This window comes from Athene noctua, chromosome 1 (assembly GCF_965140245.1).
Source record: "Athene noctua chromosome 1, bAthNoc1.hap1.1, whole genome shotgun sequence".
Lineage (NCBI taxonomy): Eukaryota > Metazoa > Chordata > Aves > Strigiformes > Strigidae > Athene > Athene noctua.
In genome coordinates, this window is record NC_134037.1 from 53,319,659 (window position 1) to 53,337,523 (window position 17,865).

General features: G+C 35.1%; 1 protein-coding gene across 2 annotated transcripts in view; it reads right to left on the reverse strand.

Moving 5' to 3' along the window:
• CDK19 (cyclin dependent kinase 19) overlaps window positions 1-17,865 on the reverse strand; it is a 130,451-nt gene that overhangs the window by 73,720 nt on the left and 38,866 nt on the right. For both annotated transcript variants that reach the window (XM_074896156.1, XM_074896155.1), the window contains exon 3: window positions 5,989-6,099. In XM_074896156.1, coding sequence (XP_074752257.1) covers window positions 5,989-6,099 — 111 coding nt within the window. The remainder of the gene's footprint in view (window positions 1-5,988; window positions 6,100-17,865) is intronic.

The window sequence follows — 17,865 nt, forward strand, 5'->3', positions numbered from 1 at the left end:
AGGAAACAAAGATAGCTCTAACTAACCTGAGTAACATTTGTTTGCTATTTCAAAAATAAATCAGTTTCATATGCCTACACTTAGGACTCAGACACCAAAGTTATAGACACTAAAAAAAATTTGCCAAAGGTATATCACAAATAAAATAAAATCAAAACAGAAGTGGGTAAAAGCATTTCTACTGCAATCACTTAAGTTTGCAGTTTTGAGAGCAATACAGCAACCTACACATAACAGTCCTTCAAAAGAGGAGGCGGGAAAAAAAAATGTGCCTCAACACACTCCCTCTAAATGATGCCAGTATATGGCCATCACCAAGTACCTTCTTTAGAATGTCATTAACCAAACTTCCTAATAAAAAAATCAATTTCCAAGTGACAAGAGGTTGACATTTTAAGTAACAGTGAAAGAAGCTTTAATACACTAACTTTGCTAATGTCAACTTGCTTTAAATAAGTTTCGAAGCACAGAGCAGACAAACAGATTCAATATCATTTTTCTAGCTTTTGCTGGGGTCTTTCTAGGTCTTCTGTATCTTTCAGACCTAAATACGTCAAAAGAACTCTCCACAATGATAATAAAAACATCAGAATTCAACTACCCTTTCAGCATATATCTGAAACACTCAGTATTCACGCCACTCTGTTCATATTAATTCTTCACACACTTTACACTTTTGCACCCTTACCTCTGTCTTTGAAGTCTGTTCCTACCTGTTGTTACCTCCAATTCTCATGCTTTGTGGTACAGAAAAGGAACCCACATAAACTAACCTCAAATCCCTATAAAACTGGCAGAAAAAGCATGTTTTGTGAGTGACAAGTACATTCTCAGAACAGCCAGCTATCGACAAGGAATGGCGCCACTCTCTGTAAGAAATTGAGCCATCGCTTTAGTGTCAAAAAGACCCCATCCTTTATATTCGGAAGGGATAAATCATGCTGTAAAGGCTTTCTGTAACAATGTCTGACAATAAAAATTGTAACTTTAAAGCAGTCAAAACCTATGCCAGCCCATTCCAACAAATCTTTGCCCCAATAAAACTTACATCCTTCTGCCAGCTAGCAGAATTCTGTACTAGTAAATATGCATACAACAGAGAAGACTGCACAATCACCTAGTGGAGCAGGATCAAATTATAACAAAAATAGACACACGACTATAGAAAATTCAAAGAAAAAAAACCCTGCTACACTGAGAAAAGTATTTTCATGTATATAAAAGTATCTGTGATCAGCTAGCATCTGAATTATCCTCATGATTAAGAGCTAAACTGAAGCCTAGTGGAAGAAAGAATTATAACTGATTACACCATATTTGATGAATACTTTAAAACACCAATCTATTAGAAAATATTCATGTGATTAAACAAACGTGCAGGTTTATTTTACAAATCCTTATGCAACACCTTCACAATTTCATTTGGCATCTAGGAACATAATTTCAGCTAACAACATTGTGAATAAAGTATATTTATTTGTATATTGAGAGAGTCATATAGTGTTAGGAAATTTACATGTATAATAGGAAGAATATTTTCTCCTTTCCATTATTTGATTATTATTTTTAGGTACATATAACTAGGCTTATAATCTCTACCCTATATTTTTAAAAAGCAGAATACATACATAACAAGTACTTCATATAATACAAAGCCAGTCCATCCATATATTTTTATTATCAACAATACTTTCAAGATTAAGTTTACTTCATGTTTCTTAGTGGTATTTGCTGCTAAACAGTTAGTTGTTAGCGATCACTGGAATCTAATAACAAGAGAGAAACATTCAACCAAACCTGAAAAAATACTCAGATCATTGTTTAACTGGTCTTGGATGGTGAACATATCACGTGCAATATTATCACATCATAGTTAATAATTTATTTAATCACTTATTAAGCACCAACAATGTTTTTTATGGCTAGAAACCACATTCAACACATCTTACTGTGATAAAAAGTCACTGCTTTTCAGGATGAGATTTAAAAGAAATTTCAGAAGCTTCTCATTTAATTACAACATAGATTTCCAGAAAAGGGGACCTTAAAGCTTTGAAGTTACACACACATATTAAATGACTCTGAGAATTAACATAGCTAGAAAAGTGGATACCCTATCAATTCAGAATATAAGAGAGTTACAAAAATTGTGTGTGCAATCAAAAATCCTATTTAAGAATATAGGCGATGGAACTGAAGAAATTGAACGTGTGTTTATTTGCAGTACTAAAATAAAAAAATGTGTGCTTTAGAAAATACTCCCAGCATTAAAAATCTGGTGCTGTAAAAGTATAAGAGCACTCCCCTAGGACTACTGGAGCTCTAAATACTATAATCTCTACAATGGCTAACAGCAAGTAGCCCTCAGAGCAGACCTCATTTGTATCAAACTTCTCCTGAAGTCCGATTAAGTAATCATAATGTATTTAATATAAATTTGAATAATGTCTTAAAATGCATGAGCTTTACATAGTAAGTTCTGGACAGCAGTACACAACTTAAGAATCAAGTAAAATAAGAACATACATAAAAACTGAATAGGAAAATAAGTTATTTCTTAATGATAAAACAGTGAAAACTCATGCACTTAAGATTTTTTTTTAAAGGCCAAAAATGAACATAACAGAAAAATACACTAGTAGTTGAAGGAATTACACTTTTTCCTGGAAAGATTTAATCCATGAACAGGTTTTTAAGACTATGAAGTTCTAACTGTGTACTGGAAAAACTAACTTCAAAACAGTATCAATTCCACTCGTGGATTTAAGATTAACTCAGCGATATGTTAACTGAATTACATTTTTTTTTAATCTCAACATCAATTAATCAAGGCAGAAAACTTGGATATAATTTGGATTAAAAGCATCCAAGATCTTATGAGTAGATATTGAAAAAGGTATGTTCCTCACAAGAAAAGGAATAGCAGATGGTTGTTTCTGTAGCTATAAACATCTGAAGCTGAAAGCTTTGGACAACTGGAATATAAAGGTGTGAGACTGAAGCAAGTTATCAGCAGTTAAGAAAGGATGTGGCCTACAATGTACGAGACACTCAATGGCATCTGTGGACATACACATTTTTAACCTTGCATCAATGCTCCTCTTACACTAAGATGCAAAGCTAAGGAATCTTCTATTTACTTCATAGCATGAGCATATATAAACAGTGATGACAGTGTAGACAACACACTATAAATTAACATATGTGGCACATCCAACAGCCTAAGAACTTTACCAATTGACAGAGACTAACAGCCAAGAAAAATCGTAAGGAAATAATTTGTGGATTACACCAAGAATTTTGGTAATTAAAGCAAACAAGTTATAAATCAATTGATCAAAAGAATTCCTATATTCTTAGATGTTCTTTATTGCAATCTCATGAATGGCTTTGCACTGTTTTGAATAATGTAACTTGAGAGGTGACGAAGAAAAATATCTTTGATAGGCTTGATTATTTAATGGTCAATATGTCTGTAGGCAAAAACAACATAAGAAATCTTCACCAATACCTGTCAAAAGTAGTTCAAATTAGCATATCTTTCTTCATCCCCTAGTAATGGTATCAACAGAAGTTACAGAAAATTATGAAGTATGCTGCTATCTATACTCAGATTTCACATTTGAGCAGTCTAATCCTTGGGAATTAAATGCAAAGTAAAAAAGAAAAGTTCTTGCTCACCATAAAAGAACTTTTTAATAAGCTTAATTGGCACCATTATTTATCCTCATTAGAATGGGACATTTTTTTTTCAGTATTACAAAATGAACAGAATAAGATAGCATCTAATATAGTTTATTCATCTCTTGCCAAATGTTTCCAGTACAGAAGTTGAAAAATGTAATGATTTTAATTAATCTGATGTTTTGTAAGTGATGAGCATTTAGACCTCTCATTGAAGCCAATAGGAGTTACTAAAGCTGGGCAGCTTTGAAGAAAAGGTCGATTCCCATAATTACAAATTTTGGTAAATAACTCTAAACTACCCATACCTGTAATGGTTGGTCTCCAGAATCTACACGTCTGTAGTGACAGCACATCTACAATTTCAAAATTTAAATCCTTCTAAACTGATATCCATAATGAATAGACATTTTGGTTTCATGTAGTACTGGGGGAGCACATGGTGCTAAGCAATAACAAAATGTGCCAATCCCCTATTACAGTTTCTACCCCAAAGAGCTGAAAGGGCACAAGCTGTAAAGCACAGGAAATGCAAAACACAACACAACACAGACAGAATGACAAGTGGTTGTTATTCTGAAATGCGTTACAAAGTAAGTGGATTTTCAGGAGTTTTTTGAAGGAGGATAGTGAAGGATCTTTACGTACGTTAATTGGGAGGCTGTTCCATGTGTAGGAGGCAGCGTGGAAAAAGACACAAAGTTGGGAGTGAGCAAAAGAGACAAAAGGGGAATTAAGAGCGATGCTTGGGAAGTGCTGACGGTAAAGGAAATGAGGACCGAGGTTAAGCCAGAACCAAGAGTGCCTTGAACATGTCTAACTTTAAGCAAGGGAGAAAAAATAATTCCTGGCAAAGGCTTAAGAAGCAAGGAAACATGGGCAATTATACAGGAAAGGAGAAATGATTTGTGTAGCATGTCCCATAGAAAAAAAAATTAAGAGGGTTAGGAAGTGTGAGGGAGACCAGTTCACATCAAATAACTAGTGTAACAAACATTTCAGTCTCAAATAATAGAATTAACTTCACTGAGATAATGACCAATACCCAGCCAGATGTGAGAAGTGGCAAGAACATTAGACTGCAGTGATTCTTTACCTAAAACTGTTAAATCATGTGAAAAATCACCACATGCCCAAAGTAATGCCTTTCCAAATGGAAAAGGTTAGAAAAAAGGTGTTTTAAACATGCCATTCAATGTAGCAGTAAAATGTGTTTGTTGTGGTTGTTCTATAAAATGAGTAAACTCATTTGATGCACAAATACATTCTGTCCATACAGGGTTTTAGCTGCTGTATTTCTATTTATCACCACTGTCACCAGTTGTGAGAAATACACAAACTCTCAGCATACACTGAATTTGATGAAGAAAACTTTTAAAATACAAAGCTGCTATCCCATAAGAGAAGTGAAATTAAATATTTTTAAGCATATGAAGGGGAATGAAATACCATTACTTTACTCGTACTGAGCCATAAGTATCTTTTTGCATGGTCTAAGTATACTGTCCTTCCGGATTACAATTTTGTGTCATTTACAGGTACATACTCACTAGCTCTCGAGAAGCAAGTACAAAAAAATTGAGCAATTTGTCACTAACATTAGCAATAGCAACTTCTGTATTACTGAAGCCTTAAGAAGTAATATTGGAATCAATATTACCACTTCCTCTCCTTGCCAATATTTTCAAAGGAATTACAAACATATTGATTACTCTTAGTAAGTGTTCATTATCTTTTGGGTTTAAACACAAATCCAGGTCCAAGCAACTCACATTTTATCAACAGGTGTGGAGCTCGAATATTTGTATCAGAGTTCAACTCATGATGTCATTGATGTCCACCTCTACAAATAGATGAAATCAAATCATAGTTTGCTGGAAACCTAAGAGACATCTAAGTCTCTACTCCTCTTCCACGTAGTGACAGTCCATCAATAGGCTCAATTAGCAGTGCTTGAGAGGTCTCAGTAAAGCAGTCTTGTGTGTGTGTGTGTGTGTGCGCGTGTAAGACTGCAGGAAAATGAAAATATTCAGAAGGCCTCAATTTAGGAATGATTTCTAACTCCAATTAAAGCTTGCAGTAAAATTCTTTTAGCTTCAAAATGAAATCTGACTGCAAAAAAAAAAATCTACATAGCCTTCTGCAGGTTTTAAAGTGTACAAAACCCAGGATGTCAGTTAGACACTTAATTACAGAGTAGGAAATTTATGCATCTCTGTGCTATATGAAGGTACACCACACACATGTCAGTTCGAACAAGCTCATATTATGCTACCTCAAACACTCAGGGAAATCTGTACTTACCCACAAATCATGTTCAGCATAATCAAACAGCAGCCAAACCTTTCTGTCACTGTGAGAAAGGAAAACCTTCTGCAACGCAATCACATTAGGGTGCTTCAACTCTCGTAAAAGCTGCAGAGAAACAGAGAAGCTCTTATTACTTCTGTGTGTGTTAAAAGCAAATACGACAAAAACCCAAAACAGGCCTTAGCACAAACAGCAAACAAGTAATCCTAAAACAGGCTCTAGAAGATGCCACCGATGCAGCACATGATCTTCAAAATGTCAAAATCGGAATATATTCAGACTCTGTGGCACAGGTTGCTGTTCTGCCAGCACAGCTGACCATCACTAGCTACCTGTCTCTGTCCCATACTCAGCACACAGCTGCCCATCCCACCTATTCATTCCACTCACCCTCAGCTTCTACCTTAAAACAGAAGACATTAACATTGTTAACAAACATAGCATGTTTTCTTATCAAAGGTGAACATAAGGATTTGAGCATGCCAGAATGAAGCTTGTGCAGCTGGTCCAGTTCTTTATGTGGACAACACAGCTCTTGATCACCACACAATTACTGTAGTACAAATCATTTTCTTTTGCAATGGATCCCTGCTTCACTTTTCTTAAAATCCACGAGGTGGTTGTTCTCAGAACATAAGGGTGTTTTCAAATAAGTTTACCAAAACCATTTTCCTAATGGTTGTTTCAGCTACTATCCTGTAATCCAGAAATAGACCCAAGCTTATTTAGTAATAGCCAGAAAGAAAACTAGGTCTCATGACTAATTAGACAGCACATTAAAGAAGGCGCTGCTGCTGAAGTCATCCTTCTGCCATGCTAAATCAGTCTCAGGAGAAACTGGGAACCAGTACTCCCAAAAATATAATTTCCATGTAATCACTTTTCCCCCCACCCCCCTCCATACTGCAGTCACAAGAATGATCGATCACTTCTGTTTTATCTGAAAATTGCTTTCATCTGCAACACTAGTATATAAATTGCTAAGAACCAATTTATAATGGCAAACTAGTAAATTAAGTAGGTTCCAAGGCACATTTGAGAGAAATGAATCTTCCATTTTTTCATCTTACAGAAAAAGACTCGAGATGTTTATTTTAGGGGAAAAAAAAAGAATAAGGAGAAGGATTAATTTTTAATTTTATTATTGCTTGGCTATACAGGTATCTGTCAAGACAAGAAACCTTCTAATAGAGATTATAACCAGTTTTCCAGCAAATGAAATTATTTAAATCTTTTTTCTATCATTCAGGGTTTCCTTCTTTTTCTTTCTTCCTCTCCCTAACACAGTAAGCATTTCTAGCTGTAAAAGAAAGAAATTCCTCCCTAAGTAACTGATCAGTAATGATGCCCAGGTATCATGAGATACTATTTAAGTGACAAAATGAATTTTTCTGTAACAACTTGTGGAATTATAAACTAACAAAACCATAGTGATTAAAATTGTCTCTTTGACATGCATCAAGAAATGTTGCTCTATACCTTGTCTTTACTAATACTAAAAACTATTTTCCAGTAGGGATTTGATGTGATGCCTCTGCCTTTTTTCTTTTTTTAAAATAAAATGTTATTTTCATTTTAGGGTAATTTTTAAACTAGAGGGAGAAAAAAAAACATTATAGTAGGCACATAACTTTTCAAATTGCTATTATATTTTTCTTTAAAATACCACTGATGTGGTGGTTTTTATATATATATAAAACATACATATATATTCTGCAGCTCTCAAAACACCTCTGCTCATGCCAGTCCACAGAGAAACTCTATGTAGCAGTGGTCACCATTTATCAGAACAGTCTGATTAACAAGTGAAACCTGAAATACCTTTTCACACAAGTCATGAGAAAGGATATTTTCCTATTTAAGTGGTACATTTCTTATTTGAAACAACACACACTCATTTACAATGAGTAAACATATCATTCTCCTCTTTTGATTCAACTTAGATGACACAACAAATACTGGTATAATCTTAAATACTGAATCTTGTAAAAAAACATGACAACACAAGGAAAAAATCATTATGTTGATTTTATACTACAGGTGTTGATTTTCTAACAGAGATTTTATCTGACCTGAAGCTGAAGAATAGAGCACTCTAAGGCCAAATAGTCTCTGCAGAAATTTCTGACACTATATTTTTCAGCTACTGGATGACTGGCTATAGTTGCAGCCATAGATGGCAAGAGCTCCCACCAAACTGACAAAGTCTATTTATACAGGTCACAGACACACCCTCTACCCACCTGCTTCTCAAGTCTGCTCTGCTTAGAAAAGCTAGCAATTTTTCTAAACCATATTGTAAATTAACATGTTAAGATTAATAAGGTTATTTTTTAAAGTTGCTAGCTAGAAAATGCTGAGATGCTCCTGATACTTCAATTATAGGGGCCACAGCAGCCTTATAAATAACAATGTACTTTTTCTTCTTTTAAGAGGAGCAGCTACAAAGCAAAACATTTCAGAGACATGAATGCTTACCAAAACACATCTTCTCTAAATTATATTTAAAAGTATATTCATAATTTATACAGAACATTTATGGACTTGATTCTCTGACTTCAACTCATTCTGTAGTTATTTGGACACTGACCAGTATTAAAACTAGACTGAAAACTTATCATCTTGTTCCATCTAACGGTGTCTAACAGAAAATACTGATAAGTTATTATTAAGAATATTTAAATAAGCTTTTGTGTTGTCAGTTCTGTACTCCAACAGATGAACAAATTTGTTAATTAAGAAGACAGACAACTCAAATTTTGTGTTATTCTCATCTGTCTATCCTAAGTGAATGCTTTAGCACTTACAACGGATAGTAATTTTAGAAGTGCTTTTGTAGTTTCAGCAAACAGACTTTATACCTTCTTCTACTGAGCCACAATCCTAATATAACAGGAAGCCATAAAAATTTAATCTAAAATAGAAAGCAACAAGTGGAAAGAAGTGGTGCACATCCCAACCAGAACACTTTTAAAGGAGTTCTTACATTCTGGCTGTCAAGACTACAAGTGCCACAGCAGCCGGTGCTTCAGCAGCAGGAGCCAGATCAAGGAAACGTTGGCTCTAGAGTCCAACGCACTGGGTCAACAACAGGAGCTCTGCTCTTGCTACACTGGGTTTGCAATGGTGCTAGACATCAACTAGACAAGATCAGAAACTGTAATTTAGAATACTAGCATGAGTCACAAACAGAAATGCTGGTCAGATTTATGTCTAAAAATAATCTTGTCTAGAGACAGACTACAGCAGAAGAGAGTGTGACCACAGGGACTGAACTGATGCTACTCACACAAAGAGTGGAGATGAGGGGAGTCATTCAAAAAGCAATGGAAAGATGTGATCAGAAAGGAATACAGAGAAGAACCAAATACATGGCTAGGAAATCAAGAGACAGCAAATCTGAGCCAAGTATTTTGAAGAGAAGTATTGATCTAAGGTTTAGCTATAAAGCAAGCAACTTTGGAAACAGTATTTTCATTAAAGCAGACGGGTGGAAGCCAGTAACATGAAAACACAGGGACATATTTAAAGCTACTTGCATCACACTTACATCAACTAGCTACCCTAATGACTTGTATGTTTGACTGGAATTTTGTCAATATTTAACTTCTACAACAACCACCTAACTGTATTGTCATTAATTTTTGTATAATAGCTTCCAACTTATGTATTGCTTTCAAGAATGCCAGGGTAGCACTAGGTCTTCAGCTAACCCTAATCTTGAAAACAAAGACCTAACTCATCTCATGTTAGATTTGCCACTTTCGCTTTTCTGCCAGCTTCTGCTATAAAGGGCTGGATGTTCCTATTGCCTTTGTGCAAGCTGAGAACAAACCTGACTTTAAATTCTTTGAGTAAGGGGGCAGAACTAAATTTTAAATATATTGTCCAAAAAGGAGATACACAGCAGAAAGAGAAACAAAAAGTGTGTCATAAGACTACAGCTAGGTAAGACTTTAGCTTGGACTAATGGCTCACCTTCTGGTTTTGCCCTTCCACATATGTCTAACAGTTAAGTCATGCACCTTTTTCTGAAATGGTTGCATGTCCATTCATCACCATAAACACATTTCACAAGTGTGCATTTTAGCCATACCTAGGATCCCAAGGACAACTTCAGAGACATAGTAAATCACTGTCCACCGCTTTTCTTCACCAGAGATTGCCATATGAACTTTAAACATACAAAACAGTTAAATGAAACATAACACCAATACTGTTTTTCTTAGCTCTTGTGCAGAAGTAAATCAGTTTGGAGACCTGGTTAATTGAAGTCTAAAGTTAAAAAAAATAAATTAATATACTGTCCTAGTAATTGAAAGATTCCAGTGTAACTGACATTTTATGACAAGATAACAACCTGAACTTGAAAAGGAGCTGTTAACTACTAGAATTTATTACTAAGTGAACACAGCATCATATTTTAATAGTACTTCAGCTCATTGTTCCTCTAAAATTTAAGTTCCACCATACCCAACTTGCTGTAAAATGCTAATAAAAACCTCTCTCGGGTGGGTTACAGTACATTTCTTTCTTGGTAACAGCATACAAAGAAGTTTAGGCAGAGAAGGATGTAATTCTGAATTGTCAACATCTGTGCCACTTTTGACTGTCCTGTACAATAGCTTTCTTGTAAACATATTAGAGATTGGGTTTGTTTAAATTATTCTTCTGGTCAAAAGAATTGTACAAGCATCTTTGCTCACCACAGTTCTTTGGTGATGCCACAGTCTCAGATTTTAAAATGCTGCATTTGGATAGACCAAATAGCATGAAGCAGCTTGTAGGATTCCAGGCAGCTACACACTAAATGCAGAATTGCTAGCAATTCCTGCTGTCTGATGAGCAAGTTCTCTCATGAGGAACACTGAGCATTTCCCTCACAAGTGAATGAACATGTCTTATAGCAGGGGAGGGGTGGAGGTTAAGGTGTCTATGAAAAAGTTAAGCTGGCAACAGAATTGGTATAGAAGCTTGAAGCATTGGAAAAGTAAAGTATCAGCAACCAAACTGAGTTAGACTGCACAGAAAGTCAAAATAAACAGTGAAGATCGTCAAGCCAGAGAAGGAGCACAAGAGGTGCACAAACACAAGGAAGTAAAAGTGGGATGATATATAATTTAACGATAAAAAAAAAAATCTAAAATATTTTACCTCAGGTTTTCATGACAGCTGTGATACTGATCAAGGAAAGAACGACCACACACATAACAGAAATGCCTCACGTTTAAGAAAGTGAGAATTAGCACAAATTGGATAAAGCAGAACTCAGAGGTGGCATCATATGGTTAGCAAATACAGTACATACATTTATAAAGGCCCCAAGAAAAGGTCACAAGGGATTTGCAGACCTGCTAATCTAAATTCAAAACATTTTGAAACCTTAAATATAAAGAAAAATGTGTTAAAAACAAACTATCCTGATTATCTTCTCTGATAACTGATTTTCTACACAAGCAGAAAATTCAAATTTCAACTTTAGAACAGTGTTAAGCACTTCATAAGGTGTGAAAGAAACTATCTAACAATGCAGCTGACAATGAAAAACATTTCAAGGTAAAGTAGTTCTATATATTAACTATTTGGAGAGTTACCAAAGAATAAGTATTGTGATTATTAATAAAATCCATTTTAGCATCAAAATCATGAGTGTGAATGAAATTATCTGATTAAATAAAGGTAGCATACCCAATGGAGTGTGATAATACATCATCTTTTATGATACTTTATGACTGACTACGCAAAGGATAACAGAAATGGGATGAAATTAACAGCACAAAATTTGAATTCATGTACACTGAGAAGTCAGCAGATGCAAGTAACAAAGGTAGAACTGGATTACTATCAAATTAAATTAAGAAATAAATAAAATTAAAATCTGATATTAGACACACTAGTTCGGGTATTTATAGGAGAGAAAAGGATGTATTGATATCAATACATAAAAGGCTTCTGTGATATATTTAAAATACTATATGCAGTTTTCTTTATGTATGCTCAAACACCTCGTCCTTCACATGTATACAAAAAGAACTCACCCTGAAAGAGGGAAAGGGTGACCAAAGCAGCAATCTCTCTCTCAACAGGGAAGAAAAAGCTTAATCAATTACTGTAACTGAAGTAAGACCGATAACCACTGAAATACAAAGGTGTGAGCACCAAAGATGAATGACATAATTATGCTAAATGACAAACATCATGCAAGACAGATACAGCTGATAAGAGATGTTTACCCTGCAAGATGGCATCTCATGAACAGGAAGGTTCAGGAATAGCTCTCAGTAACAAGGAAAACAGCTTGTCTCATTTGCGGCTTGATCATAATTGGAAAAAAACACTTGATGAATTTGACATAACCATTAGTCACTAGATTCAGTGATGCAATATCTAGGTAGTATGTGCTTTTAGAAAAGCCTTCATGAAAGGTGGGTTTGGTGAGGTTTTATTGAATATCTCCAGCAGATGAAAAAGATCATGTACTGACTGACAGCCAGCTCCTACAGTCATTTGGTTTAAACTCTTTGAACTTAGCCTACAAATGGTCTATCCCCATATAATGCAAGTAAGTTCTACATGAAGTAGAGTAACAACTAGGAAGCCTCTTGCTCTTCTGGGGTATAGAAAGTTCTGCATTTTTCTCCCCAAAGAAAAAAAACAGGATAGTTATGTTGTTACTAATGTAAACAACATGCTCAATTTTGAAGGCCTTTAGCACATTTAAAAATAGTCAGACAGTACACTCCTCAAAGAAATAACTCTTGCACAGAAATACTTTTTCACCATAGGATGAATTATGCTTTCTAGATACCACCTACAAAAGCAGGATGAGGACAGACACTTTTGCTGTGAAAGAAACCTAAGAAAAATTAGAGAAAACAGAAGATACATTGCTCTCATGACTTACACTAGTAAATCTTGTAGTAAACACATATTTCTGTGTCAGTGATGACAAAACCCATAATCATCTTCAGAAATTTATTCTGAGGCCAATCTCATCTAAGAGGTGTTCCTTTCATGTAGTTTACTTCAGTCTTTTGATCTACGTAGTTCAAAACTGATCTGGAACAACCTTGGTAGTTTATTTGATGGAAATGCACTCTGTAATGCATTTAACCATTTTCAAGGTTAGAACCAAAACCTTTAACAGGCAGAGATGTGGATCACAAGAAGTCAGAGGAAAAACCAAAGCACCAGCCTGATTGCTCATAAAAGCAATTCTGTGGTGCAGAATTTTAAAGCCACCTCTTGTGTGATTAATATATTCACAGCCTCTAGGGTCACTGAAGTTGGTTTTAAACTGAAGTTTCAAAGGAACATGAAGATCATCATCTTACTCCTTCAGAAGCTCTTTAAAAATTCCAAATTTATCTAGATGTTATTAATCAAACTAGATCCTTTCCTCTGTGTTATCCTTTTCACACAGGCCCTCTGATGTCTGTTAGCATATGGAGCTCATGCTGCAGCTTCATCCTCAGGGAGGTATATATGAGCCTCTCAAAAAATAAAAACAGGCAGCTATTAACTTCAGTCAACTTGTAAGAACAATCCTTTGCTAACTGTGCTACAGGTCTCAAAATTACCAGGAAGAAGAGAGGGGAACTGCAACAGCGTACCACATTAAAAAAAACCTACTTGAAATTCAGCTTTCTGTAATGATCCAATTGATTAATTGAGTTTGTGATTTTCCAGTTTGAATACCCTTTTCTAGCTGGAGAAATTCCACTTACAGAGTTACGTATAACTGAAGTTTAAAAAAAGTCTTTACCTAGTAATAGCTTCAAACTGACCAGGTATGGAGGGTTCATTTATCAATCCTTCCAGCTGTAAGCTGTCTGTGATTGGTACATGTATAAGAGGTCTCAAAATTATGTAGGCAACATAAAAATGGACATGGAAATATATACACACACCCTCAAAAGAAAAAAAAAAAAAAGAAACTGTCCAAAAACTGTACAAAGAACCCAAGACAGCAAGTAACAGTTTAAGTGCCAGCTTAAGCTCTGCTTCAGGGAGAGGATATATTCTTTGTATACTGGTCTGGTCAAGCCCTGTCCTTGGACAGTCATTGCCAAACAAATCCAAGTAGGAGAGGCAGACTGAAATGCCAAAATTAACATCTGCCATTCTTACATGAACTGCTATGAGTGCTGCCTCAGTTTATGGCACACTCCAAATGAAAATTAAAAAGCTGAAATATTTTAAAAGCTTGAGTCCAACCGTCTCTCTTCTTCCCTCTAATTCTCCTATACAAGCAGCCAATTTTCATCAGTTTTATCCCAAGCAGTCCTTCATATTGCAACATCCCTCCAAGCCTACTCTACTCTTCCTTCAATCTTCTTTCTTCACACTTCCATCTCTCTAAAGCACACAGCCTCCAAACTCCCAGAAAAGAAATATAAAATATGTTTTAAAAAATAAGTAAAAAGACACTGAACAGAATCTAGCCAGTAAACTGCCAAATGTCAGGACAGGAACAGGACAAAAACCTGCCCCACCCTCCTCCTATGACAAGGATTAAGAAAGTATTTATTCTATAAATATTTTCATTTCAGGAGCTGAAAGTGGTCTGGCATTGCTAAATAACATCATTATTCTGAAACAAAAGCTTGGCAAAAGACTTTTCATAAGTATTACATTTTAACTAAAATAAAGGAATAGAAACTAGGGTAACTGCTTTTTTAATTCTTGAGGTTCCCAGTAAAAGAAAATTAAGTAACTTTAGTATTTTTCTTGAAGACCAGAGGCAGAAATACAAGTATAATGATTCTTCCTATTTCTTAGTTACCAATACAGTATACCATGGCATAGACTTTTAAATATAAAGAAAGAACTATTGCAAAATTACTTCCAAAAAAAGAAAATTGTTAGTTTTCTATACAACTATATAAGGAAATGCTGACATTAAGATCATGCAGTATCTACTTAGTTCCAGTGCACATATTAGATATATAATCTATTTTTATATATTTTCTATAAAATACATCTGAATTATTATTAAATCTCTGCATCTTTCTAAAGAAAACCTCATTTCCTTTAGGACAATTGAATTCTATACTCTCTCTTCTGTCAAAGGCAGCTCTGTAGTCAGTCTGACAAGAGATTTAGCAGCAACCATTTTCCTGCCACTTGAAATGTATAGAGAAGTTTGAGCTCTGCCTCTCTCGGGAGATTTTTCTCCTTATTTGGCCTACAATAAAATAAAAGAATATTCATCCACTCATGTAACACCAACAACTATTTTGAAAACAACTATAGAAAGTAACCTGCTAAAAAGCAATATGGAATGCTTGTCATTTCTGAAAATTTTAAGGTACCCTGAATTCACTTTTCGGTTGAGTAGAAAATAAATTTCTTCTGTTACTGAGAAGGCAAAGAAGCTCCCATCAAATTAACAAAGACTTTTAAACCTAAAGCTATATTAGAGCAGTCTTTACAATGAGGCAGGGAGAGACAACACACTACTTCTGTAAGAGTACATTAATAGTTCTCTAATAATGCATCTTTAAAAATCAGAAGTAGCGTCACATAATTCCACAAACCTACACATTCAGTCTGCGATTTCAAACTGCAGTTAGTTTTATCTCGCAGTGCTTATTCTAACGTTTCTGCACTTTTCTGACTTCCTGGCAACCATTTATACCACCTTGCTTTTGCACTGTATCTCACAGAGAACAAACATTGACAGCAACTGAGGTTTTTCAATAGCCTTGTAAAGCAATTCGGATCAATCATCCATTTTTCAAAGTAGGTTTTCCCCTCAGAAAGACTTCAGAAAGATAAATTTTATATGAACCAGAGTAATACGAACAGTGTTTTTCACAAAAGAATGGCCAAAAGGTATGTTTTTCTAAACTCAATGTAATTCATTATGGCACCATAGTGATGCATCTCTCAAAAGGTAATAAATTTCTAACCTATGCAGAGGATTGTACAGTGACTGAAATACTATCCTGAAAGTATTCCCATAGAAAACATTTTTACAATTTTCCCCCTTTATTCCTAAAGTTCCCTTAATAGCACCTCTACTTAACTTTTTGGTTAATACTTTTATTATTAAATCATATTTTATTTTTGGATGTATTTTTCCATTATTACAGTTTATAAATTACAAACTACACAACACAAATTTTAATACAGATTATTTGACAGTTACTATGAAAATAAAGTCTAGATCTCAAAAAAACTTTCATCCAACAACTTCTTGTATAGTACTAGTGATAATGACCAGACTTCTAACTTGATAAATATGTCTACTGGACTCAGAGAAGAGTGAAACTCTGTTCCTCTGCTTTTGATTCTCAAGTTTGTTATCATATAATGCAAAAATATCCAGGGTTTGCTTGTATATAGACCCAGAGCACATCAAGCATGACAATGCTGAGCTGCTGAACACTGCTGTTGCACCAATATCTCTGCCAAAACCACCTGTAAAATTCAGTCAGTGAGGGGTTCTCTCAGGTGACATAAGAGATTCAGCTCTGTAACAAATTGGCTGGGAGACTGCCAGCATCTCCTCTTAATCTGACAGCTCAATAACCGAAGCACTCCCACCAAGGGGCAAACCTGCCTTCAGTCTTCTTCACTGCTCTGATCTGCTTAATGGAAGGAGCACAGAGCCTGAAAGGACACACAGCTCAAGCACTTCAGGACAATATTCACAGCAAACAGAGGTGACTCCCTGAAGCAAGATATCTCAGCCCTGGAAAGAGTCAAGAACTGTTGCATATATCATGTAACTTAACAGCTTCAAGTGTGCATGCTGAATGTTACAAATCCAACTCCAGAATTTAACTCTACCCCTGCTTCGTAAAAGACTTGGTGTATTCTTCAAGGTCAAAGAATATATCGCTGCCGAGTCACATCCAAGTCCTCAACTTGCAAACAATTATTACTCCAATACAAAAATACACAGCAATATAAATCAAGTGTTATAATTAGGCAACAGCTTAACAATAATTTAATTTTCCAAATCATATTAAACTCTTCTCATAGTATGAAGTATTAATCCAACACTCTCCTATGATTCAAAACTGTTTGGAAAAAAAATCAACAATGGCTTTACTTTGTATCCATTGTTGTATGCTAGATCAAGTATTGGCTATTCTGAAGTCAGCCTAAAGCCAGCATAAAGTCCATGCTCTGAGAAACTCGAAATCAAGTGCCTATGCCCTAATCTGGACCAAACACTGATGGCTGAGCCAGCAACACAACAGCAAACTCCAGTCAGAATACAATTCTGTTAGGTCCTGTTTCCATGATGCTGAATCACAGAAATAGTAAATTTTTCAGGGAGGAATAATATAATCTTGTAGATCACACTAAGTTTTCAGTGAGAGTACCATGTGACATAAATCGTATGTATTTTAGCATTTCAGGATTAAAAGAAAAAATGCCTTCGTACAGTTAGGAGGAGAAAAACTGAACTAAAAATTAAAACTAATAATTATTCTTCATATGTACTCATTCTACTAACTTCAGACTGGGGGGCAGTAGTTCAGATATATAATTTATAGTTCGAGTCTTCTTTAAATGGAAAATTAAATCAAATCAGAGGTACAAAATTCAAAACATATTAAGCACATTAAACCTCTGTTCCTTATGGGAATCAAGTTAAAGCTGCTTTAGTTCTGAATGACAGCATCCATTAAAGTTTGATGTACTTCAACTCATGTGCTTTAATGTCTTACCTCTAGTTAAACAAGCTAATAGATAAACCTATATTTGCAAGTATAAATTGAGTCTAACACCACGCTCCAAGTGAGAAACATACCTGCAGACTCAAGGAGAGAACATGAGTATTTTTTGGTTCTTAACCTCATTTCATTAACTTGGGTCTGTTTAAAATGGTGAAAGTTTTGCACAGTTTTACAG